Below are 24,481 nucleotides of genomic sequence, written 5' to 3'. Positions count from 1 at the left end.
CTTCCTCTTCTTCTTCCTCCTCCTCAGAGCAAAGTCAGATGTGATTTCCATGGCAGCTTTTTCCTCGAAGCCGTATGTGACCATTGGAGCATCAGAGCGTGAGAGCGCGACGGCTCAGGTGCGTACATAAGCTTTTTTTTTTTTTTTTAACTCCCCGCCCCCTCTGTATCTATGCACCCATGACCGCATTGTTGTTGGCTAAGCGTCCCCGGCGAGGACGACACTTCCTACGGGACGCTTAGCTGAGTGCCAGCTGAGCCCGAACCCTCCGGGGAGGCGCACGGTATCTCCCAGGGCTCATCAGCTGCACTGGCTTCCCAGGAGGCCGCTCAACACCAGAGTTATGGCTAAAAAAAATTTGAACTCGAATCGCTCAATAAAACGGCAGCACCGATGGAGCCACAAACAAACAAAATGATTGAATGTTTTTGTTGTCGTGCATGAAATCGAGATAGATTTGAATAGACCATTATTGGACTACAGTTTTTACATTTAAACTATGTAATGCAAAAAATATGAATAATCAAATTTGATTGACCTAATTAAAAATGTTTGTGGGCAGGGGCAAAACGCTAAATCTGCCATACAAATCAACAAAAATACGCTCGCCCACCCCGATTTAATTGGAAACATAAAGACCTTGCAAAAATGGCAAAAGTTGAGTTAGAAGTTCTCACTGGCTCAGTTGTGGGGGGGGGGGAAATCCTTTTTTACCCCGCCGCCCCCCACCACCCAAAAAATTTGACAATTTGCAATGTTTTGACATATTTGCAAATAGTTTTTCCCATTTAGATTACTAATTGCCAGTATTAACTGCAAGTAACTTTGGACAGTTGTCCGGCAGGTAATAAGTTCTTCAAAAATGTTGTTTTTGAGAAAAATAGGAAAAGAGCTAATTGGGCTCAAACTGGAGCCAAAACAGCCCCCAGCAGATCTCTGCGACTTATTTATCCTGCTACTGCGTATGGCCTGAGAAAAGAAGAACAACTTTGTCACAACTAAAAAAAGAGCCAATCTGGCAGCTACAATAAGCATTTGCGTGTGTTTGTGTGTGTGTGTGTTTGTTTGTTTTCCCCACATTACTTATAAGTTGAAGCCAATGCTGGACAACACACAAGTGCACACGCAAAAAGACTTGTCACACGTGCTTTTATTTGCCGAGTCATTAGTGTGCTCTCTCTCTCTCTCTCTCTCTCTCTCTCTCTCTCTCTCTCTCTCTCTCTCTCTCTCTCTCTCTCTCTCTCTCTCTACTTCCATGGCTAATAGCTCTCACCCACACATAGTTTTAAGTATTATATTACAATCCTCAAGAAATATGGCTGGTATTTGCTAATGGGAGCGGCATCAGTCAAAAGATTAGGGACATAGTGGAGTAAAATACGCTGTCAAAAAATGTTATAATCAAATAGATAATACAGAATGTATGAAAAATGAACACATCATGCATGGGAAAAAATAGACACAAATATTAGAAAATGATACTTGGTACTTGACAAAAAAATCCAGTGGATGGAAAATATTTGTGCAAAATACTAGACGTGGAAATGGCGTGGAGGAAGCACACTTTAGGTATCGTAGTTCGTACCCTCGCCCTGGCGCCCAGCTTGTCGTTGGCAGAGGCACAATGGCGGAGGCTGTAAGCGGTGAGCTAAATGTCAAATGGTTTGTCAAAAACTTGTTGTTCTTACCGATCACCCACCGTGCGATGCGCTTGAAGGTCAGCGTTTTTTTTTTTTTCTCAAGCATTGATGCCGAAATGTTCTACATGATCCTGCTGTGACTTCACCGTGGATCAATTTTACCGTCAAAACCAAAAGGTCAAAGGAGGGTGGTGGAGGGGGGGGGGGTGTCGAGCGTTTTGGGAGTTCACCAGAACTTCATGTGGACAACAGTACTTGGACACCCTTGGTCTTCACACCCCTTCTTGTATTTTATCAGCCTGTCAGTGCGAGCAGATGGTCATTTTTCTCTTGTTGATTTGGCGCGTCACACTGATTTATCTGGCCGCTTCTTCGCCCGCCGGCTCATTACCGTATCGCCACCTTGTTATTAAAAAGGACCCCCCGCCCTCATCACTGCAACCTTTCTCTGTTTGAAATCTCCAGCGAGGAGACGTGACGACTGATAGAATTCCTCATCATTGTGCTCTCACATTTCAGTTGATCACTTTCACACGATCACGAAGATTAGTCGCCCGAATCACAGTGCGTTATTTTTTCTTTCTTTCAAACCCCTCTTCGGAAACCATATAAAGAAGTCACGAATAACGGTTTATTCAACTGTTGTCTAAGTCACTGTTATGAGGGCTTTGGCAACAGGAAAATGCTTATAATATCTCTCTTACTTATTAGATATGAGAAGTTGAATTTTGGCTCAGATTTTAGCAAGCATCACGGAAGTTGACGTGTTTGATTTGGTTTCTTGGGCCACATAAAATGATGTGGCGGGCCAGATCTGGCCCCCGGGCCTTGAGTTTGACACCTGTGACTTCGGGGTTAAGGTTGTTGAGTCTCTACAATGAAAATGCCATAAATTGAATACCGTGCCAACCTGAAATGAACCGCACTGCTGAGATGAAACGGGGGCTTTGTATCCTCACATTATCCAGCATACTTGAATGCTGTTTTTGAACTTTAACCGTCTTTCACTCACTTTTTCGTCATCTCCCAAAGTGCATCACAGAAGAAGCGGTCTGTTGAAGTTTCATTTTCATTACAGTGGTGGGGAAGCGGGACGGCAGCTTTAATAACATTTTATCAGACCGCTCTCATGTACCAGGCCATAAAGCGGAGTGAGCGATGGGCCCCGCGCCGAAGTATTGACTCGATGCGTCCAGATAGCCTTGCTGCAGTTTAGCTTCGAGCATAGTCTGAGACTTTTTTTTTTGATGGGATTTAAAGAAGACAAAGGCAGCGCTCATATCAGCGGTTACCTTTTTTTTTTTTTCCTCTTAGTCATCCCCAGCTGCTCCCGCCAGTTGCCAGGGAACTGATACAGACAGAACGCTGCCTCTTATCTTGTCATGCGTCTAATTTCCTGCCGACTGCCTCTCCCTTGTGGCTCCTGTTCCCGTGACGATGGAGATGAAAGGCGCCTGGGGGGGTGGGGGATGCCGCCACTAAGACAACAAGGCCGAGGATGGAGAGGTTTGTAATGACTGTACAAACAAATGCGCCCTCCGGACCCCCCCGTTGCTGGGGACGACCTTCCCCGTTCTGAACAAGCACGCTTCCTTTACGTCAAGCAATCTTTTTCAGAAACTAATCAGATTGGTCTCTTTCAGGACTGCTAACACACTGTTTTATTGTTTTGGTCGTTGAGCAAATGGAGGCAAAATCAGGAAAAACGTAATAGCCCCGCATTCAATTTACTACACTCGTTTTCGAGAAATATTCCCATCAAACTGAGCGATACTGAATGGCCACTCACTGAAAGTCACGATATTTTATAACAGTTTTCTTGGTGTTTGGCTTAAATAACACTCGTTGCTTTTCAATGAAAGGATATCACACTTTATTAAAAAAAAAAAAAGTCAAACAGCTGCAAAGCTAGCACCCAGTTTCATGAGGTAAACCAGCAATCAATACAAAACAATGTTAAATCTTTATTTTCTTGAAAAGAAGACTCACTATTGATACTGCACGGTCATAAAAAGAAATGTACTGTTATATTGTCATAGATTTTTTTGGTTTGTTTTGTTCAAGCTAATTTAGTTTCACTCGTCTGTCTGGCTCATTTCCCAAAAAGAACACAACATATGAATGTTGTATATTTACACTCTTGGTACCCATAAAGCTACTTTAGCTAACATTAGCATATAACATCATATCATGTATTAATAGAACAGGGACTGAGTATTTTACTTTTGCTTGCTCTATAAATACAGTTGAGTTGAAATGAGTTGAGCTGTACAACAAATATTTAGTGTCTTAATTAATGTGTCCATACAATGGGGAAATGTGTTACTTAATATTAATATGAATTAAGCTTCTAATAAAGCTAGCTCGCTAAACAATACAGTATGATATAGGAGTGATTAAAAATATACATATATTAAAATATTCAAATATATTGTTATTAAATATATTTTAATCACTCCTATATCATGCTGTATTGTTTAGCTAACTAGCTTTATTAGCCATATCTGTATTATTCTTACGTCATAAGTGATTAACCACTTTCTGATTTAGCTGAAACCCCCTGAGGCGAGTCTTAACTTTAGCATGCTAGCATGGCCATTTTGATTAAGGCTTACAGATAGAAGATTCATTCTTACTCATTTGTGACACATTATCATGGGATATGATGAAAACCTGCAATAGGAATGTTGTAACACCTGTTACATCCAATCTGAGCTTCTTTCGATGGTGAACTGGTGATTAAAAAGCTCCTGTGCGCAGTTTCACTTTGATTAATCATCAGGCTGTTAACATGTAGCACTATCCTCCTCATGCAATCAGCTTTACAAGCTAGTTCTACTTCACTACATACACCTCACTCCCTTCGTCCTGATTGCGGAGAGCGCAAATCTCGGCCTTTTGCAAATTTATATCGCAGCGCAAGAGGCGCGAAGGACTTTAAAGTGGCCTAATCGTTCTTGTGTGTCGGTGCTGAAGATGAACGGTCTTGCTGTCCACGCTCTCGCCTGATTAAGATCTGCGACACCAGCAATCCAATTAGTCTTATGCCCTCTAAAGCGGCCAACTGTGATTACATGTTAACGATCAATGGTCTTTTGCTGCAATGCTTCCTTCTGTTAAAAAAAAAAGGGAAAAAAGTCATAGAAGTGTTTTCTGACAGCAGGCTAATGTATCCCCCTGCTATCTTCTCAATGCATTTTCCAGCTATTTATGTCAAGTGCGTCCCATATCCGTGTTAGGATATGTCGGCGTTCAAGGTAGTCGAACGCCGACGAGTAATCAGCCATTTTATGCTAATAACAATGCACTGTTGCTGGAAATGTTGAATTGTTGCCACTTCTTTTCCAGTGTTGGTTTCGAAGTGGGGTAGAGGTGGAATCAAAGAAAAATGAAAGTTTTGTGGCCACATATTTGCTAAAATGACCTGTGGGGCATTGGACTCTACTTCCATGTGCACTGATCTTCATCTGTGTGTTCCTTGGATTACATGGAAATCACGCTAGTTCCTAGTGACCTCCCATGTAATGGAACATTCCAGACACTCGCCACCTTCTCTTCTTCTGGAAAGTTCCGTTCACGTGTCAAGTGCTATCATGTCCCCCGGATAACAATGACACATGCTAATCATCTGTCAATGACTTGTTGGCACCTCCACCGGGTTCATGTCAGAACTTCCCATGTAACGGTCCCCCCCCCCCCCCGCCTCCCCTGATTCATTCACACCTTCTGTCTGCATCCATTTCTTCCATTTGCGCACATACACTCACACTCAGACACACTCCCCTGTCGTTATTGTGTAATTTCACAGGGGCGAAAAAGGAATCCCACAGTTGTGTTGAGGTTTTGACTCTAATTTACTACGCTAATTTTGTCACTCGCCATCTTTTGCGAGCACAGGTCAAAAATCCTGAATGTGACGTATTAGAGCTCACTCAATTTCGCCTACTGGAAAATTTGAAAAGCATTAACCCCAATGCCATTTTTCACCATTTGGGACAAAATTTGGTGGCTGTCTCTCATCGCAGGATACACAAAGTGTCAGGAACCCCAATCAAAAATGTAACAGAAAGCCTTCATCATTTGGGGACACACGTCCCAAACCAGGCCAAAGGTATCTCACGTGATGACGCGCGGCATCTCTCTGCACTGCGGGGTGCACGGTCTCACTTCATCTGTTTAATCTTGTCCCTTCACCTCCATTTATCAGCATTGCCTGTGATAAATGACGCCGCCCCAGAGGACGAGCACGCCGTGGTCCGTGGCGCCAATGGGAAGGTCGGTACTCGCAGCGGCGCCGCATTTTTTTTTTCCTTCAAATGACATTTTACCGCTCGAGGGTGACTATGTCGATAAAATCGAATAAATGTGTCGCGCTTCTTGATAAGGCACACACGTGGGCATACAACGGAATACCACATAGACCAAATTTGTCATGTGCTCACGCAAGTCTCCATATTACCAAGGCTAATACGGGATCATTCCGAGCACTGCAGGTTTGAAGTGTGAGCTCTCGGGACCTAATCGCGTCCGACAGCATCACTGCAAGCAAGAGTGGTTGTTAACTGAAGTCTCTAATTGGCCATTGACTGTAACGAGACTGCCGCATGACAGGAGAGGCCATTACACTGCCAAGCTCAGAGGAATGTATTTGGGCCGGTTGTGTTAAAACGGTGTCCCGGTTGACTTTATCATCCTGATGCGTGATCTCTTCAGTTTGGGACCTTTATCACACAAAATAGTTTGAGCAAGCGCTGACCTTGTACAGTTGAATTACGATTTTGGGAGTTCTTGGAAATGGTCAAAAATGAGCCTCGAAAGGCCACCGTCGCCCAAAACAGTTGACATCCGGTGTCTTTTCTGTACGGTGGCTTCTTGAGACTTTTGTGTGTCGGTCTACTCGTGATAGGCCTGGCTTACTTTCTCCAAATCATCCTAATTTGATGGCAACTTTCTTCTGGGGCTGAATTTCCACCAACATTCTGGAGGATGCTACCTAGCCAAAATGCTACTCTGCTTCAAACCTAAAGGACAGACTTCCTGTGTCTTTTTGAGCATAGCTTCTTAAGACTTTGTATGTGTGTGGTAATGATAGAAACGCTGATCAATTTTCATAAAATTCTGCTCTTAGGGGCAGAATTTTCAAACTTTTTAATAATAGTGGATCATATGGTAATCTGAATTTATTGAACCTCTTATTTCAAGTAGGCATTAATTAGCAACTACGCGTTACGCCTTTGGCTCTTTACCGCAATCCCTCCAACATAATGCTATGGCTTGGATGCAGTTTGTAATTGGGTTAATTATCGATGGGGTACACACACACACACACGCACACACACGTACACACACGTATATGCTCACACAATGGGTTGAGAGGTGAGGCCCGCCTACACGGCCGTCGCCAAGTGCTCCCTGGAGAGAAGTTTCTTAGGACGACGTCTCGCCATATTGAATTACTTTCACTGTATCCGACCAAGAGGAGGAATAGATTTCACATTTCTAATGCAGGTTACGTCATTAATCGTTACTGCAGGTTCCTGTTTTAGCATGTTGCATTCAGCGGTCCGCAAGGTGTAAAATAAAATCTGGTTCGCAAGTGGCTAGCATGTGGAGGCTAGCCAGTTGGTGGCTATTTAACCTGGGAAGCTAACATGGTAATCTACGTCTCATTTTAATATTAAAATACTTTGGGTTTCGAATAAGGGACTTGAAACCCAAACCATTCTTTGAAACCATAACCCAGATTGGCAGAAAAATGACCTCAGGCAGTTGTAAATCAAAATAGCGATAATAGCAACTTGTGTAATGGCGTCTGCAAAAAGATGAGAGTACACCGCTGACCGGGGCTCAATGGCAAACGTGGGTTTTAATACCCCATGCTCCACAGCGCAAATGTCAAAATGCTAATGGCAACATTTACCCGAGGCCGAGGGGTGGGGGTGTGCAAACTGAGCAGGATGCGCAAGGTCATGGTGGGGATGATTCGTTCCACCGTCGAGCCTGCCAGTGCCTTGCCTGTACCAAATAATGATAATCCCAAACACCAGGGCTGCTGATTGACGTGTGTGAGGACTTTCAAAGAATCTCCGCACCGCGCTAACATTTTGACGCTGTTGTGGCTTTGAGTAAGTGAAGTGCTGTTTGGTCTTGTGCCATACACAGATGCACTTTTCTTATTAAACACTTTCAAATTCATTCATAGCCATTGACATGCATGTCTTAAAAAAATGAATATTTGCTTAAAATTCTAGCAATTTCTTCAGCTCAAAAGCCCTATTTCATTTCAACCCTCACTGGGGACAGGCTTGAACACCGAAGCCAAGTTTGTGAAGAAGTGAAAGCATTTCATCCTTGCAAAGCAAAACAGCAGAGATGTTTATGAACCAGTCGACCACCCGAGTGTCCACTTGAGAGAGAAAGAGAGAGAGATGCCTTCTAATCCCGCGTGTGCAGCTCAGAGTCATCCACTCGGGCTCGCCTCCGCGAAGATGGGCTTTGAACGAGGCCACTTTGGAATACTTGAAGTCTGTTGATTTGTCTGGGTTGGGGCTGGCGTTGAATTGTTGCACCTTCATTCTCATTGTCGGGATTTTCATGAATGTAGGGTGGCAAATCTGAATGATTTAAAAAAAAAAAAAAAAGCCTTTGCATCCACTCCCAAATGTGGACATGTCCACTGTCTTACATTGTATTTTTTTGTTCAAAAATTATATGCCGGTATGTAAAACACTAAAACAAGTTAAAAACCTAACCATAAATAAAAAAAAATATATATATATCTATAAAACCTAAACCTCCACTGAGGTGTAGGTAATGCTTTATAATTCATAAGCATTAGAGTAGATTTGCGCTCAGATCATTTTCGCGCGAGGTCACGGGCCTGTATTTTTCTTTTAATTGATGAGTCGCCGGCGGGATTAAGCTTTTGACTCACGTTGCGGTGGGCTGAAAAGGAAAATTGATTTTTGCGCTTTGCGCCTGCCATTTGAGTGTCACGTTTGCAGTGAGATATTTGCCCAACTTCTCTGACTCGGTTGGGGCCCCAGCTGCTGTGTACGCACGGCGACCGCTTCCATTTGAATATTAACTCTCGGAGGATGGTGACCTTTCGGCCCACCGCACCCGGAGGCGGTGCACGGGCGCCCCCCGCGCCACTTGGCACGCTTGTCATCGCAAGAGTGGCGGACAGAAGGCCGCGATGCCATCCAGCGTCCGCTGACCTTTTTTTGAGCTTCTAATTTTAGCGTGACGTGCGGACACATGTGAAGGGAAATGAGGAAGAAGAGGCTAATATCCTGCAGCTTTTCTTCATCGTGGGGATTTTTTTTTTTTGTTCCTCAAAATGAAGTCCCGGGTCATTTTGACCCAGGAGCAATATTGCGTAACAGGAGGCTTACAAAGGTTGACAGTTTTGAAGGACAGCAGACAAAAGAAGTCTCCTAGTCCAGACAGAGCAATTATACATGAAGAGCTTTTTGGCCGCCATCTTAAAAGTCTCGATAAATGAGATCCACGCGAGAAAGAGTAACATCAAAGAAATAATATGGCCGCGTGAAACGAAGCGATTGCTGGTGTGCGGAGGACACCAATCACTGATCGCGACCTAATTAAAAGTCAGCCGTCCGGTCAGTTGATGACAGACTTTCTGATGTTTGTTTCTTTTCTGTACCCAAAATGCTTTGTCATTTCCCAAAAATATTTGTTTAAAAATTAAAAGTGCACATAATTTTTCCCCAGTGAGTGGGGGAGGGGTTGTAAAATTTAAGACGGTCAATTTGACCCACAACACCACATGAGAATTGTGAAAAGAAAAAAAAAATGGTAGCTTCGGTCTGCTACATTTTTAGTCCTTAAAAAAGAGATTTCTAATAACGATAAAATTTTGGTTCGTCCTATATCTTTTTTAAAATATCCTACGGAATTAAAACAAGTATACATTTAAAAGAAGTATACATTTCCAGTATTTCAAGATTTATTTCTCTACTTTTAGATGTGCATTTGACCTACAAAGTCCTCTGCGACTCGGTTAGAGAGGACACCACTTATCGGCACCTCCCTCGGATATTGGAGCTTCCGTCTCAATCCGTCTCCGTAATAAGATCTTTCTCATGCCGTCAAAAAGCACCCGCTGCACTCGGACGAGCATCACCCCCCCCCCCCCTTTTTTTTTTTGTCCGCATCTTGTTCTTGGGAAGCGTCGCGTCACGCCGGCGTCGCACGACAAGTGACCCCACGAGACCTCCCGTGAGAAATGTTCTGTCTTTTTTCCAATTCGCAGCTGCCAGTGAAGTGTGGTGGAAGTAAATGGAAAAACAGCAGAGCGTCTCATCAGAGACCTTGGCATTGTGCCGTAAAATAGCAAAAACAACTCGGTAGAGATGACACCGTATCACTAAAAGACCTGTTATGATGCAGTGGTGGTTTTTCCACTTGTGTTTGTCCCAATGAATGAATGAAATGTGTTGAAAATGCCATTAGTCCTTTTAGAGTCCGTCCCCCCCCACCCCCTTTATTTTTTGTTGTTTTGCCATCGAAAAATAACTATTAATTGTCCATCCATCCATCCATCAACAGCTTTAGGCGCAACAGCTTTAGCAGGGAAGCCCAGACTTCCCTCTCCCTAGCTACTTCTTCCAGCTCTCCCCGGGGGATCCCGAGTCGTTCCCAGGCAAGCTGGGTGACATAGTCTCTCCAGCGTGTCCTGGGTCTTCCTCGGGGTCTCCTCCCGGTGGGACATACCCGGAACACCTCACCAGGGAGGCGCTCAGGAGGCATCCGAATCAGATGCCCAAGCCACCTCATCTGGCTCCTCTCGATGTGGAGGAGAAGCGGCTCGACTCTGAGCCCCTCCCGGATGACCGAGCTTCTCACCTTATCTCTAAGGGAGAGCCCGGACACCCTGCGGAGGAAACTCATTTCGGCCGCTTGTATCCGGGATCTCGTTCTTTTGGTCACGACGAATACTATTAATTGTATAATAGTAATAATTGTATAAAAAGACACAGAATAACTGCTTTTGTATTGCACTGTTGTATTTGTCTGTTAGGTGTGTGCCTTTAAGAGGCGTGGCCTAATGAGTCTCGGTTGTCCGATCGCTAGGTTAGTCCAGTATTTTCCCGACCTTTATCGAGCCAAGGCACATATTTCAAATTGGAGAAAAAAAACCACATGGCACAATACTTAGCAAAACGGTTGTCAAAAAATGGATACACAGGTTAAAAATGGACCTTCTGTCACAAGCAGACAAACCTCATACGTCAAATTTTGGTTCGCGGCACATTGTTAAAAATTCACCAAGTGACGGCTCTTGTTGTGGTGCTCGTTAATCCGGGTATTTTTCTACTTTCGTCCATTCATTGGGATGATGCAGTCCCAACAGCAGTTTTGCACTGTGTAATTTCCTTCTGGGTAATCTGAAGAGATACGGGTTTTCTTCAGTGACTTGACAAATAAGTGTGTCTGTGTGTGTGTGTGTGTGTGTGTGTGTGTGTGTACGTGCGCGAGCTGCAGTGTGATTGCGTTTATGTGAGAGCGTGTGCATGCTCATGTGTAGAAAAAAAACACAAGATTGTGAGTGTGATGGCATGTCTAAATTCTCCGCATCAAAAAGAACAAAATGGCCGCCGAGCCGTGATTGTTATTTCCAACGATCTAAATTTCTAACCTAAATTGGATTTTTTGTTGTTGTATCTGAAGACGCCCCACACCCCTCCTCCTCCAACCCCGCCTCCTCCCGCCGGCCGTTCATGGTCATCGCCATCTAAGTCGAGTTCCATTCGGGCTTTCATTTCACCGCGGTGGGCTGTCGCTGCTTTCAATGAGAGGGCAATTTCCCCGCGCCGTGGTGTTGAGGGAGGCATAATTAGGAAGGTGTCCATTATGTTTGCATTGTTATTACTTTCGGGCCTCTGGTGCTATGCGACGCAAAGTTGCATACGCTTATTTATGGCGGCCAGGAAGGTACGAGCCAGCGCGGCCGCCCCCAAACAAACTCCGGGGGCATTAATATTCACAATGATCACTTGGATCGCCCACATTCGAGTCCCTCCGTTTGTCGTGGTTGACCGCAGCAACTGCTTGCCTCCGATTTTAGTCAAGATTTTCTCAACCGTATTTGTGGGGGGAAAAAAGCATCGGAAGCTAGCGCATGGCGCAGAGTTGAGAAACAAAGACGGTAAACGAAGCGTGATGGTAATTTGAGGTGAAACGTTTCCATTTTACCTCAAGACGTCATTTCAGTCTCTTTTATTGATTCATAGATTGGCATGATTTCCACTGATTTTTTTTTTTTTTTAGACGAAACGGCGTCGAGAAGGCCGAAGGATCAACCATTTGGTATGCACACGGCGAGACCATGGAGGCGCCGCGTATAATTTGATGTCGTGATTATTTTTGGAGTAGTACACAGACAGTCAAGCATTTGCCGTCTGACGGTCAGATGGCTCTCCGGGATGATTCAGTCAGACGCGCAAGCCGCGAGAGGAGGATGGAATCCATACTTGGGGTTGTACTTGATGAGGGGAGAGATTGGCCGCGTCACACATTCGCTCTGCTCTATTCACTTTTTTTTTTTTTTTTTTTCGCGCCATCAGCACGCAATGTGGCAAAGTGGCATTTTGGACGCTCGTCTGGAGCAATGTCGCAACCCATCTGGCCGCTTGAACCTCGGGGATGCTAATTTCCAAACAAACGTTCAGAATATTGGGAAGCAATGGTTTTATTGTTCACGATCAATTAAAGTTTAGCCCCACTTTTTTTTTTAAGCCGTTTCCTTTTGATGACATTTCCCAACGCCTTTATGAGATGTAAAATTAACGCGCGTCCCATTATTATCATGTTAATGGAGCCATTAAGCCTTCGCTTCAATTGTGCGAATGGAGACACGGCAGTCGGTTCACACGTTGTTCTCGGAGTTAATGTTTGCTCGGGATGAGGCGGCATGACGACTAATTGATGATGAATAAATATGACGGCCGTCAGCTCGGTTGATTGTCGTCGGGCGTGTCGTCAGCCCGTGGGGGCGAAAAAAAAAGAAAAGAAAGCGAGTTGGGACGCAAATAAGTGCCGCTGAATCTCAATGTCGGAATTATCTCGGGGAACAATGTGATCGGGATCACATTTGTGAGTTTTAGTGCGGTTACCTCAAAAGCTCCTGGCTGCGCGTATCAGCGACTAGGTAATAGTTCGCATATCAAGCGGGGACAGCGGGAAACCGGCGGCCCAGAAAAAGCAATTAAAAAAAAGCACAGCGTGCACTTCCTGTTCCCGCTGAAATCATCGCGGCGTCTTCAAAGCATCCGTCACACCTTCACAAAACTTGCCTCGTGTGCCTGTCTCGCGTCGTATAGCTCCTCAATCGTCGCGAGTGATAACACGCCGTCTCGTAAATGAGTCCAAAGTTGCCGTGGATGGGTTTGATCACTCAACTGCATCACGTGTTGCCGAGTTGGAATGAATCGGGATGCCTTGGGAGCCATCTTTGTTTGGGGCAATAATAATTGGAGGCTCTTTGGCTTCAGCGCACCAAATAATTCGGTATTTAAAAAATACGATTTTTTTTTTCCCCGCTTTGCTTTAGGTTTGTGAGTGTGCATGTACGCAGGTTTTTTTTTTTGTGAGAACAAAAGAGGTCGAACTAAAAGGAAAGTAATTAATTACGTGTCTGAGCTCAGGACAGAGTTGTGCTGTGCGTTGGCTCTAAACATTAATTATACTTTGACACGTACAAATGAGGCCGCAACGACAAATAAGTTTTTTTTTTTTAATTACAAATGCTTATTTGAGGCCAACCCCCCCCCCCCCCTTCTCCCCCCAGACATATTTATTTCGACAGACATATTTATTTGGACACGCGCATGATGTTGTATTGATCAAGTACAATGATGGATGGTTTAAAAAGTGGCCGTGAGGAAATGGTCTTATTAGGTGTGAGGCCTTTAGTTGGCAAAAACACCATTTTCGAGTCATACTTAACAAAAACAAAGTCACATAGAAAAACAAAACAAAAAAAAAGACACACCATTTGCGGAACGAAATTGTCAGTCTACTGAAGAGCGAATCGGTCAAGTGAAAGTGATGTGTAAAATTAATAAATATACAAAGGACAAATAAAACATCATGTAGCTCCCCAGAAAACAAACGAGGACACAAAGCACTTCATGGCGTGACCCCATAATTGTCGGAGTTTATGGAAACTCGAATCATTCATGTGAGAGTGGCATTTAAAACCAATTAAAAAGCACCATTGTGTTCAAATAGGTCGCCGACCTTCCCCAAAAACAAACATGGGCGTACATGTCATTCAAGTGCAAGTGGAGATAATAAAATAACAAAATAGCAACCTTGGATGAATAAATAAAGGTGCCGTCTCGTGTGATTGACGGGTACAATTTCGCGCTCACCGAGCTTTTTGTCCAGCTAGCGAAAAAGTACTAATCCGGCATTACATTTCATCATGCTTGGCTGGAATTTTGGAGTCAGTCATTTAAAAAAAATTGCGCATTTTGATAAGATTTTTTAAAAAAAAGATTAAAAATACTGCAGATTTTTTTTTTGTCCTAGTTCTGCCTCGCTTCTGTCTTCTTGGACAAAGAATGCTTCATCGAAGTCATTTATAGGCACACCTGCACGTAATGGAGCCTGTTTTTCAGACTGACAGGTGTTAACGTGAAAATTTGATACCTCAAACCCGTGAGACCCTTCCGATGTTCTCAACACCTCGCCATTTGATTTCCCGAAACATCTACGTCACGTGTGTCCCATCGGCGGATTGTCTGCGAGGACCACCTCGTGAATAATTCACACACACACACACACACAAAAAGATCAACATGTCGTTCTGTAATGATCAATCATTGATGTAATCCATCTCCACGACTCCAATTTTGATTTCTGAACCATGCTGTGAATCTCTGTATTCGCCCGGTTTCCGTGGCAATGCTCACCTTTGGATTGACGGCTAACAGCTTGTGTGCTTTTATTTCTTTCACTGAGGCCGACTTCCCTCTTAGCCACCCAGAGGCGGTCCAATTAGCCCTCCGCTGAGTGTGTAGGATTCAGACACGCATCAAAACAAACACTCGCACAATGCGTGTGCGTGTGAATCTGACATACATCAAAACAAGCTGACAGACTGACAAGAGGGGAGGGGGAAAAAAAAGTGTTAATAATGAACGACGAGTCATTTGACTTTGGACATTATTCAAGTGTCACTGGATCAAGTATTCATGTCCAAGGTATTTTTAACCTGAACAGACATCAGGATCATTTTACACAACCGGACAGTGAAAATGTCCGCCATTTTTTTTTATTTAATTTTTTGCCGATTGAGGTCATAAATGAACTTTTGGGGTTCATTTTGCATGCTTAATTCTCTATTGCTGTACGTCCATACAGATGAAAGAAGGTGAAACAGACATTTGAGGATTGTACGGTACTTTACTCTATTACACGTTTCTTTAGGTCAGTGGTGTCAAACTTGTTTTTGTTGTGGGCCGCATTTGAGTTACCGTTTCCCTCGGAGGGCCGTTATGACTGAAACCATATAAAGAAGTCAAGAATAACGGTTTTGTTCACCTATCGTTTAAATTACTGTAACGAGGGGTTGGTCACAAGAAAATGCTTACAGTATCACTCTTCTTTATTAGAAATGAAAATTTTAAATTTTGTTACAGATTTTGCAAGCATAATGAAAGTTGACTTGTTAGATTTGCTTTTGCGGGCCACATAAAATGATCTGGCGGGCCAGATCTGGCCCCCAGCCCACAAGTTTGACACCTGTGCTTTAGGTCTTTTTTTTTTCTTTATATTGCAGTCAACACGTATGGTATATCTTTCAAAAAATATAAGACTTAAATGCAGATTTTTTTTTGTCTTTGTGAAAGCTGTTGTCAGTAATTTAATGTATCATAGATGAATAAAAACCTCTCAAGTGAGCGAAGTCTAAAAATCTTTTTTTTTTCCCCCCTGCTGCCGTGCCTGATGGCACACAATTCTGAAAGCTGTCCATCTCAAACAAAATAGCAGCGCTAGCTAGCCGTGTCGCAAATCGTAAAAACCCACTCATAATTGAGTAATGTGTGTGTGTGTAAAGTGTGTGTGTGTGAGGGTTTGTTTTGATGTTTATTGACAACTCATTGTTGGTCCTTTGGGGGCAAATGAAATACACTCTCATAAGATATCCTTCATGACATTCCATATAGTCGACATTATATATTTGTCATCTGACACTCTCTTTTATTACATTTGAAACAACCACATTTTCAAGTCCTTATAACGAAACCCGTCTACGGACCCGGTCACGTCGTAAAAGCCAAGCCGTTATCAAGTAGAGTGACCTTTTAGTCCAGTCAGGCGAGTTTTTTTTTCCTAGCGAAGTCCATCAGACTGTTCATGTGAGCAGATCCGTGGTTTGGCGCCGTTTATTTGACAGCACTTCATTAACCTTCCGTGCGGCTGCGCTTTTGACTTTCAACGGGCCCCCCATCGACCGCGTCAACACCTCTCCTCTATTTGCGTCTTTATTTGCAACCTTTATGCCGTTTGTCCTGCACAAAAAGAGCAGCTTGTCCAAGAGACAAAATGGAAGGTCCGGCTTGTCTGTTAAACTCGTGGCGAAATGATTAATTCTACTCCAGCTGACAATATGAATCAACGGAATCAATGATTATCATTGTCCTATCTACAACAGCGATGTACTTGGAAGGCGTCGTGAATAACGAGTCAAGAAGATGGTGGCGGAGTGATTTCAGAGCGGCAACAACAGTATTTTGATATTTCTATTTGTATTTGTGCGTGAACATTCCGACGCTTGGTGAATTTGGACTAGTGGGGCGTGAGCCAACGCTTTCTGACATTGATCGTGGGTGAGCTTATATTGCCCCGGATCCTGCCGTACTGCATTAAACACAAGAGTGACTGAATGTGAACGTGATTTATTCATTGATAAAGCTAAGATTAACTAACAAGCGTACATGCAGAGGGGTCCATTTTGTGCAGCTCCACATTTTCGTTGTGCGCCAAAAAAAAAAAAAAAAAAAATCTCAACGTGTGCGGTGAAAAGTCATCGATAAGTAGTCACTTTGGGATTTTGTACGACGCCGCCCTCTCCAGGGCGGACTTTGTCTCTTCAGCGGTTCATCTTGCGTAGTTTGGCCGGTAGGTTGTCTTCGGGCCTCCTGCCGGCCGACAAAAGCGGACTGCGTGCGCTGGGCTGCGGCGGGCATAAGGTGGGCATCAGGCTATGCTGGTATAAGTCCCCGGTGGACTGGGTCATGGGTTCGAATCCGACTTTCAGCGAGTCGTCGGGCCCCGGAGAAGATCCGAGGCGCTGGAGCTTGAGCGGCAGGTCTCCCGTGCTGCATGCCTTCTCGGAGTGCTGCGAGCTCAGCATCAGCACCTTCCTCTGGAGGTCCTCCTTCCCGGATGAGTTGATCCGCTGCAGCTTGCTGGGCAGCCGCCGCCCGCCGCCGCCGCCGCCCCCCATCGTCGCCGTGGCCGCATTGATGCAGTCCACGGAGAAAACGCGGTCGCGCCGGGCGCGTTGGCTCTCGGTAAGCGCAGGCGTGGACGCGGGCGACGGCAAGGAATTCTTCTCCTCGTGTTCTTTGACGCTGTACGCCGGTGTGGGGACCTCGAATGTGCTGTGGAACTGCGAGTAGTCCACCCGGAAGAAACCCTCCTCCAGGGACATCACGGGCAGGAAGCGATGTCCCCACAAGACCTCGTCCTCCGTGTACGAGGTGCGCGCCTGGCACGTCATGCCTGCAAGGGCAACGGAACCGGTGAACCTTTCGAGAAGGCGGGGTCTCATGACCTTTGGTTACACCGAAAGGTCCATAAACAATCAACCAAGACCTGGTTTCTACACCAAGCGCTCGGACTCCTGAGTAGGAGTCCGCTTGTGCCCTTCGGGTGTTATGTCATCTGACTGTTGCTATTCCTGGAGCGCAACACAACGGAAAAACGACCCGCCTGAACCCCGAAGATGAAGAATTCACCGACACACATTTTGGTGCTTTGCCCAAAAGACACGTCACATGTCAAAACGTAGCTTTTGGAACCATCAGTTGGCATATTGGTGGCATGCACCCATGATGATCTTACATGACACCCCCCCCCCCCCCCGGTCCCCCGCCCCAGTACTCCTCGTACAATAAAAGCTCCTTTGGGGTGTTGGACTGCATAAGGCATCTAAAGTTGAGGCTTTATCCTCCCTGTCCAGGAATACCGCAGCAATAAACTTCTCGTCGCGGCCTGGTTTTAATGGCACTATCAACACAACGCAGACCCCCATGGCCAGCCCGGCTGTTTCTATACATGCTAACCCCCAGCCCCCCACTCTTCCTCCCTCTTTTTAAATCTGCTAAGCCTATTGAGCTGAGCGGTGTGTCTTCCAGCACTGGGTTATAAGTGAGTGTTATCTGGGAAAGAGAAAAGAATGGAGGGATTTATTTGTAGCAGACCCCGGGGAGGAGCGTCGCGGTAAATACGCCGGGCGTTTGGGGGGGGGGGGGCGGGGGGGATTGCTGACTGGCAAACCAAAAAAAATGGAATTAGTTCAAAGTCCCATTGAATCGGACACATTTTCACTTCACAATGTTGAGTTTTTGTGTTTACGTTCCAACGTCAGCAATTATGATTTCCGTTTTTGCATGACATCAATTCTAATCATTTGCCAAATTGTCTCATGTAGATTCAATTAAAAAATATTTTTTAATTTTTTAATTGAAATATTTAAAATTTTCATTATTAATTAAATTTTTTAATTAAAAAATATTTTTAATTGAAATATTTAAAATTAAAAAATATTTTTTAATTAAAAAATGTAAAAATATTTTTTAATTGAATCTGACGCGGGTTCACTCGGCAATGTTTACATTCTGGTGAGCCACGCCGCAAACGGTTCCCAGTTGACATCTTCAAAACAGAGACGCATTCATCAGTGTGACACACGGCCGCCGTGAGCTTGTTATGCGAAAAGTATCACGGCATCTCGCCGTAATAAAATAACCCACCTAATTCGATTCCTCCGCATGTGTCACCGTCACTCGTACCTACGCCGAGCCGGAAAGGCACCGGCGAAATGAGATTTCAAAGCGGCTCCATCTCCACTGACTGACTAATGTTCATATTTCCATTTAGATGGAGACGGGAAAGAAGGAGGCGAAGACGGAGGAGTCGTCGCCGCTTACCAGTGGTCTCCACGATGCCCTCCAGGATCACCACGATCTCAAACTGCTCACTGGTGAGCGAGCGCTGCGACAGTTCAAAGAAGGGGCTCTTGGGGTTGATCTCGTGGCAGATGGTGAGTGGCGAGACCAGGAAGAGTTGGTCGGCCCCCGTGCCGAAGCCCACGTCCAGCTCGCACTGGTCCAGGGGCAGAAACTCGCCCTCGGGGGTCTGGCGGGACTGAAAGATGGACCCGTTATTGACAACTTCTACCTCTCACGATGGAATAAATGCAACCACTTGAAATAATGCAAACAGTTGCCATGTATTCATCATAACTGCCACCCAATGCACAAAGTCAGATCCTCTTCATGCATGGTCTCACACACACACACACACACACACACACAGGATGTACACTGTCCTGTTATCGCCTGTGCAGTCAGCATGCATTTATTCATGTTGCAGGTTTCTCTATACGTCCACTAACATCATCAACAACATCAGCAACCCCCTCGGCCCCCCCACTGACCCGTCCATGACATTGCCGCCGGCCAACGACCCCCATGAAGTCCCCCTGCGAGTGTCATGTGAGTAAACAGCCTCGTCTCCTATTGAATATGAATGAGGTGTGCCGCAGGGTTCCGTGTCGTTGCCGCTGTTCACTTGTTAGCAACTTCGCGGCTTGTGAGCAAGCCCGTCAAAACTCCTTACCTCCGTCCTTTCCACTTTTTTTTTTTTCGCTGCCTTGTCTCTTGTCACATTAACAAGATGGATGAGCATCCCGTATGGCGACAGTCCACAGGCGAAGCGGCTTACAAGTCTGCTGTCTTTTCCCAGAGTCTCTGTGCCTCAAATAAGAGGATTTCGCTTCCCTAGCGCCGCGTTTACTAGACTTGACTTGCTATGTGCTTAAATGGGGCGGCCCGGTAGTCCAGTGGTTACCACGTCGGCTTCACAGTGCAGAGGTACCGGGTTCGATTCCAGCTCCGGCCTCCCTGTGTGGAGTTTGCATGTTCTCCCCGGGCCTGCGTGGGTTTTCTCCGGGTGCTCCGGTTTCCTCCCACATTCCAAAAACATGTGTGGCAGGCTGATTGAACACTCTAAATTGTCCCTAGGTGTGAGTGTGAGCGTGGTTGGTTGTTCGTCTCTGTGTGCCCTGCGATTGGCTGGCAACCGATTCAGGGTGTCCCCCGCCTACTGCCCGAAGACAGCTGAGATAGGCTCCAGCACCCCCCGCGACCCTAGTGAGGATCAAGCGGCTCGGAAGATGGATGAATGAATGAATGAATGAATGTGCTTAAATGTATACACTTCCAGAGCCCGGAATCGAACCCTGTACCTCTGCACTGTGAGCCCATCGTGCTAACCAAGTCTTAATGCAAATGTTTCATTAAGTTCTCTCGCTCACTGCACCTGTGGCATTTTGCTGTTCCATCGGTACTCGGCAGCCGCTCACTGAGTGACAGACTCATCTTCCTCCTCCTTCTCCTCTTCTTTGTCTTTCTGTTGGCAGCTGTCAGCCACTAATTATCCACTACGCCGATCGCCCCGCAACTTCCTGTCCAAACAGCCGCCATCGTTTCACGCTTTCACACAAACGGACGGCGGCGGGATCTGTGAGGTCCGACACAATCCCTCTTAAAACGGCAATTTGTTTGGCTTCGGAAACAGTTTCCATCAGAGCTTCAATGAAGCTTCGTTAACTCTCCAGGCAATGTTTTAAAAAACATATTTAACACTCAATGGTGGTGGTCAAGGCCAACAAAATATTTTCCATTCTCAGAAGCTCGGTTCCGCTTTGTCCATCTACAACCTACATTTTAATATTTATTCTATGAAATTGTATTCACTTATTTCCAACAGTCTCGTATTAAACAATCCATGAAGCGTACCGAATCGCTTGTGGTTTTGTCGATGCGATTGTGTGCGATTACGCTTGACGGGCCGATTGCGTGTTTGCAAATGTGGAAAAAGTCCAACTCCTCCTCCTCCTCATTCATGCATCATTAAGCCTCCTGACACAACACTCCCCATGTGGCGAAAAGAGGAGCGGCTCCCGACTAATGCAGTTTCTTTTTTTTTTTTTTACGGCCCTTTTTTTGCATGCTGAACGTGGATATAATGGGAAGGAAGTCATTTATGATAATTAAAGAGCGGACGGTCAATCTTTTTGATCTACTTTTCTGCAGCCGTCTTCAGCCACTGTCAGTTCGCACTAGCTTCTTTGCGGGGAGGAAAATAACAACGGACAAGTGCTGTCGGGGTGGAAGGTGATCTCCAAGTGCCCACTTCACAGATCTTTAATCGCCCTCGCCAACTTTACATCATCCTCGTGAACGTACTTTTGCCTGCTTGGACTCCAGCAAATCACTTTCTGCGTCCGCCGTGTCAAGGGCCGCGGAATGACGAGCCTCTTCCATTGCCGGTGAATCAAGTCAGCCCGTTTTAAATTGTGCCAAACTCTTCAAAAATACCAATACCTGGTCTAACCTGCCCCTGCACAGATTTACACCAGGCGCTGTGCGTGAAAATAGAGCCCAAAATGTCTATACAGTAACTTACAGTTATAAATAACATTATATTTGGTATATCGGAATTGTAAAGATCCTGAAACATTCGAATTACATCCAATATTCAATATGGCCGGTGTGTGAAAGAACATTAAATATGATTAGAGTTGTCCACAGCATGTAATATGGTGTTAAAGTACATCACATTGAATACAAATGTATGAAATTAGAATTGCATGGAACCTTAAAGGTTTTGTGTTACATTAGAGTTGTAGAGAACATATTAATATGATTGTGATCTTATGTGTAAGCATTATTTCACAACATCGCTGATGTAAATACGGGTTAGCGTTCTGACGTGGACATTTTTACAGGATTTTCCCTGCGTCACGTCCGAGTGATGCTTTCTCTCGCTGCTTGACAAAGCTCCTTGGCTGAGGTTTAAAAAAAAAAAAAAAGATGAAGATCATAAAGGAAGTGAATGATGCCTGGGTTCACAAGAGCCATAAATATCCTTTTATGTTCAGCTCGGGCTCCCGGGAGTGCAGTTTTTTTTTTAACTCACAGTGCTACTCCACTGCGCTTCTCTTGGAAGGCCAACCGTACTCGTGCTTTTACACCTACCTGACCAGCGTGCGTGCGTACACACACACACACACTTATCTCACACCTGCCGCTGCTGATGGATAGTGATAGTGAGCTCTGTTTGCTTTCAAAAAAGGAAAAAAAGAAAAGCTGAGCATCTGTTGTGCATTGACACCTGCTCGCTACTGCTTGCCTCTTCATATTCAATATGACCTGCGCCAATGCTCAAGTGTAATCAAATCAGTGATTGAGCGTGACTAAAATTAACGTTTTTGCGGCAAGTCCATATTTGAGCCTTGTCGACTATTGCCTGTCGCCGTGTATTTCTTGTTGGTATTTTCTGAACTGGTGCTTCATGGCTGTTTGATCAGATTCCGATGAAACATGTTTTCTCTGGTTTTACAGCTTCTGAATGATCTCTAAGGCTAAATACGAGTCTCATTGTGGACACATTAAATTTAAAGACTTCTGTTTTAGATCAGTTTCGATTACATTTGGATTGGACTTGGTTTCGCGGTAAAGCTTCATGAAATATTTCAGCGATTAAAAAGTCTCCAATTCGGACAGACTCATTTTGAAACCTTTTTACCACGCAGGGCCAAAGTATTCCTCACTTGTGTGTTTTGAATTGGTGCCCAAATGCTAAATGAAGGCCAAAACTGAATGGGATCTCATTATTTGAAATTGTGGAGGGGGTGGGGTTGAAAAATGGTTCAAAAGTGTGTTTAAAAAGTGGTATCTTCTTGTACGTTTTTTAAAGAATTCTGGTAACACAAATAAGCATATTTTGTAATATATTGTAACAGTTTTTTAAAAACTTTAAGATAAAATATTGAACCCAGCGGCCCGGTAGTCCAGTGGTTAGCACGTCGGCTTCACAGTGCAGAGGTACCGGGTTCGATTCGAGCTCCGGCCTCCCTGTGTGGAGTTTGCATGTTCTCCCCGGGCCTGTGTGGGTTTTCTCCGGGTGCTCCGGTTTCCTCCCACATTCCAAAAACATGCGTGGCAGCCTGATTGGACATTCTAAATTGTCCCTAGGTTTGAGTGTGGGCGTGGATGGTTGTTTGTCTCTGTGTGCCCTGCGATTGACTGGCAACTGATTCAGGGTCCCCCCCCCGCCTACTGCCCGAAGACGGCTGGGATATGCTCCAGCACCCCCACCCCGCCGTATGAGGATCAAGCGGTTCGGAAAATGGATGGATATTGAACCCATTTAATACCTTTCTCTTTTAATTGCATTTCTTTACGTTGAGGAATTATTTGAAATGAAACAAACCATTTTGGGGATGTTCTAAATGAAAAATAAAATGGTGGGATAGCTTTTATTTTTTTATTTAAATGAAAAAAAAAATCCTGCGTCTCACTTTGGACCCCGCCGATTGACTCAATTTCCCCACAACGTTTCCCCAACGTGACGCGCCGCCCCCGTAAAGGGCTTCAAAGTGCAATCGGGAAAGTTGCAGCGTTCAATTTCTCGCCATCCCCAACCGGACTGCTCCTTCCCCGTTTACCTTGATGAGCTTGCATCGGATCTGCGCGGACACCATGTGGCTGTTTCGCAGGTTGCCCACGCGGAACATGAGGCACAGCCGGCCGTCCCGCTGCGAGACGACGGCGTCCTGGCTGAACATGAGCGTCTCGGCGCGTTTCTTGGGCTGCGACATCTTGATGAACATGCAACCGATGAGGAAAGCGTCCACGATGGAGCCCAGCAGCGACTGGAACAGGAAGAGGATGATGCCCTCGGGACACTTTTCGGTGATGTAGCGGTAGCCGTAGCCGATGGTGGCCTCCGTCTCGATGAAGAAGAGGAAGGCGGACGGGAAGTTGTACACGTTGGCCACGCACGGCGTGTAGGACGCGTCACGGGCGTGCTGCTGCAGGTCGCCGCGGATGTAGGCGATCACCCACCACATGGACGCCATCACCAGCCACGCCACCGTGTAGGTGAGGATGAAGATGAGCAGGTTCCAGCGCCACTTAAGGTCCACCAAGGTGGTGAACAGGTCCGACAGGTAGCGGCTGGTCTCGCCGCCCAGGTTGCCGTGCTGCACATTGCAGCGGCCGTTCTTCTCCACGAAGCGTTGCCTCTTCTTCTTTGCCGCCGGCACGGAGAAGCCGCCGCCGCCGCCGCCGCCGCTTCCATCCACGCCGCCGGCCCGGTTGGTGCTGACCACCTGGTAGTCCTCGCCGAATTTCCTGCGAAGTGCCGCCATCTCAGCGCGAATCCAAGCGGGCGACTACTCCATCGTTTTCTCCGGTTTGCAGCGGTGCGTAAAAGGCACCATGGTCACTTTTTACGCACGGGGGTTGGGGGAGACTAAACTCACTGCTTGCGGGATGTCCACCGGTTGCAGCTCGGGTTCCAACTGAAGAGGAAGGTGGATGGAGGAGGTGGGCGTGCGTGAGAAAGAAAGAAAAGGAGGGGAGAGTTCTGTGTGCGTGACCACGTTGAATAGGAGAGGAGGAGCCGTTGAGCTGAATTCGCCGTCTTTCGTCATTGTGCGATTTGTCCGTCTGAGTAAGTAATATTTTTTTTTGTTATCAATTTGGACATTTAGTTCTTTGGCTTTT

General features: G+C 45.5%; 1 protein-coding gene and 1 long non-coding RNA gene across 4 annotated transcripts in view; one reads left to right on the top strand and one right to left on the bottom strand.

Moving 5' to 3' along the window:
• Window positions 1-20,977, top strand: part of LOC127589294 (uncharacterized) — a 25,415-nt gene extending 4,438 nt beyond the window's left edge. For all 3 annotated transcript variants that reach the window (XR_007959345.1, XR_007959346.1, XR_007959347.1), the window contains exons 2-4: window positions 28-118; window positions 18,783-18,885; window positions 19,278-20,977. This is a non-coding gene — a long non-coding RNA (uncharacterized LOC127589294). The remainder of the gene's footprint in view (window positions 1-27; window positions 119-18,782; window positions 18,886-19,277) is intronic.
• kcnj19a (potassium inwardly rectifying channel subfamily J member 19a) lies at window positions 15,848-24,481 on the bottom strand. The gene is made up of 3 exons (XM_052048386.1): window positions 23,419-24,481; window positions 18,833-19,049; window positions 15,848-17,402 (listed from the first exon to the last, which is right to left on the bottom strand). The coding sequence occupies exons 1-3, from the start codon at window positions 24,121-24,123 to the stop codon at window positions 16,768-16,770; spliced, it is 1,557 nt and encodes a 518-aa protein (XP_051904346.1). The 5' UTR covers window positions 24,124-24,481; the 3' UTR covers window positions 15,848-16,767.

The sequence above is a fragment of the Hippocampus zosterae genome, chromosome 17, assembly GCF_025434085.1.
Source record: "Hippocampus zosterae strain Florida chromosome 17, ASM2543408v3, whole genome shotgun sequence".
Taxonomy (NCBI): domain Eukaryota; kingdom Metazoa; phylum Chordata; class Actinopteri; order Syngnathiformes; family Syngnathidae; genus Hippocampus; species Hippocampus zosterae.
Note: the sequence above shows the minus strand (reverse complement) of the source record. Positions and strands in the feature narration are given on the sequence as shown.

Coding starts and splice junctions, on each gene's coding strand:
- kcnj19a (XM_052048386.1), bottom strand. CDS start 24,123: ATGGCGGCACTTCGCAGGAAATTCGGCGAGGACTACCAGGTGGTCAGC. Junction 19,050..23,418: donor TCCGATGCAAGCTCATCAAG/GTAAACGGGGAA, acceptor TCCATCTTTCAG/TCCCGCCAGACCCCCGAGGG. Junction 17,403..18,832: donor GGGCATCGTGGAGACCACTG/GTAAGCGGCGAC, acceptor TTGCCCTTGCAG/GCATGACGTGCCAGGCGCGC.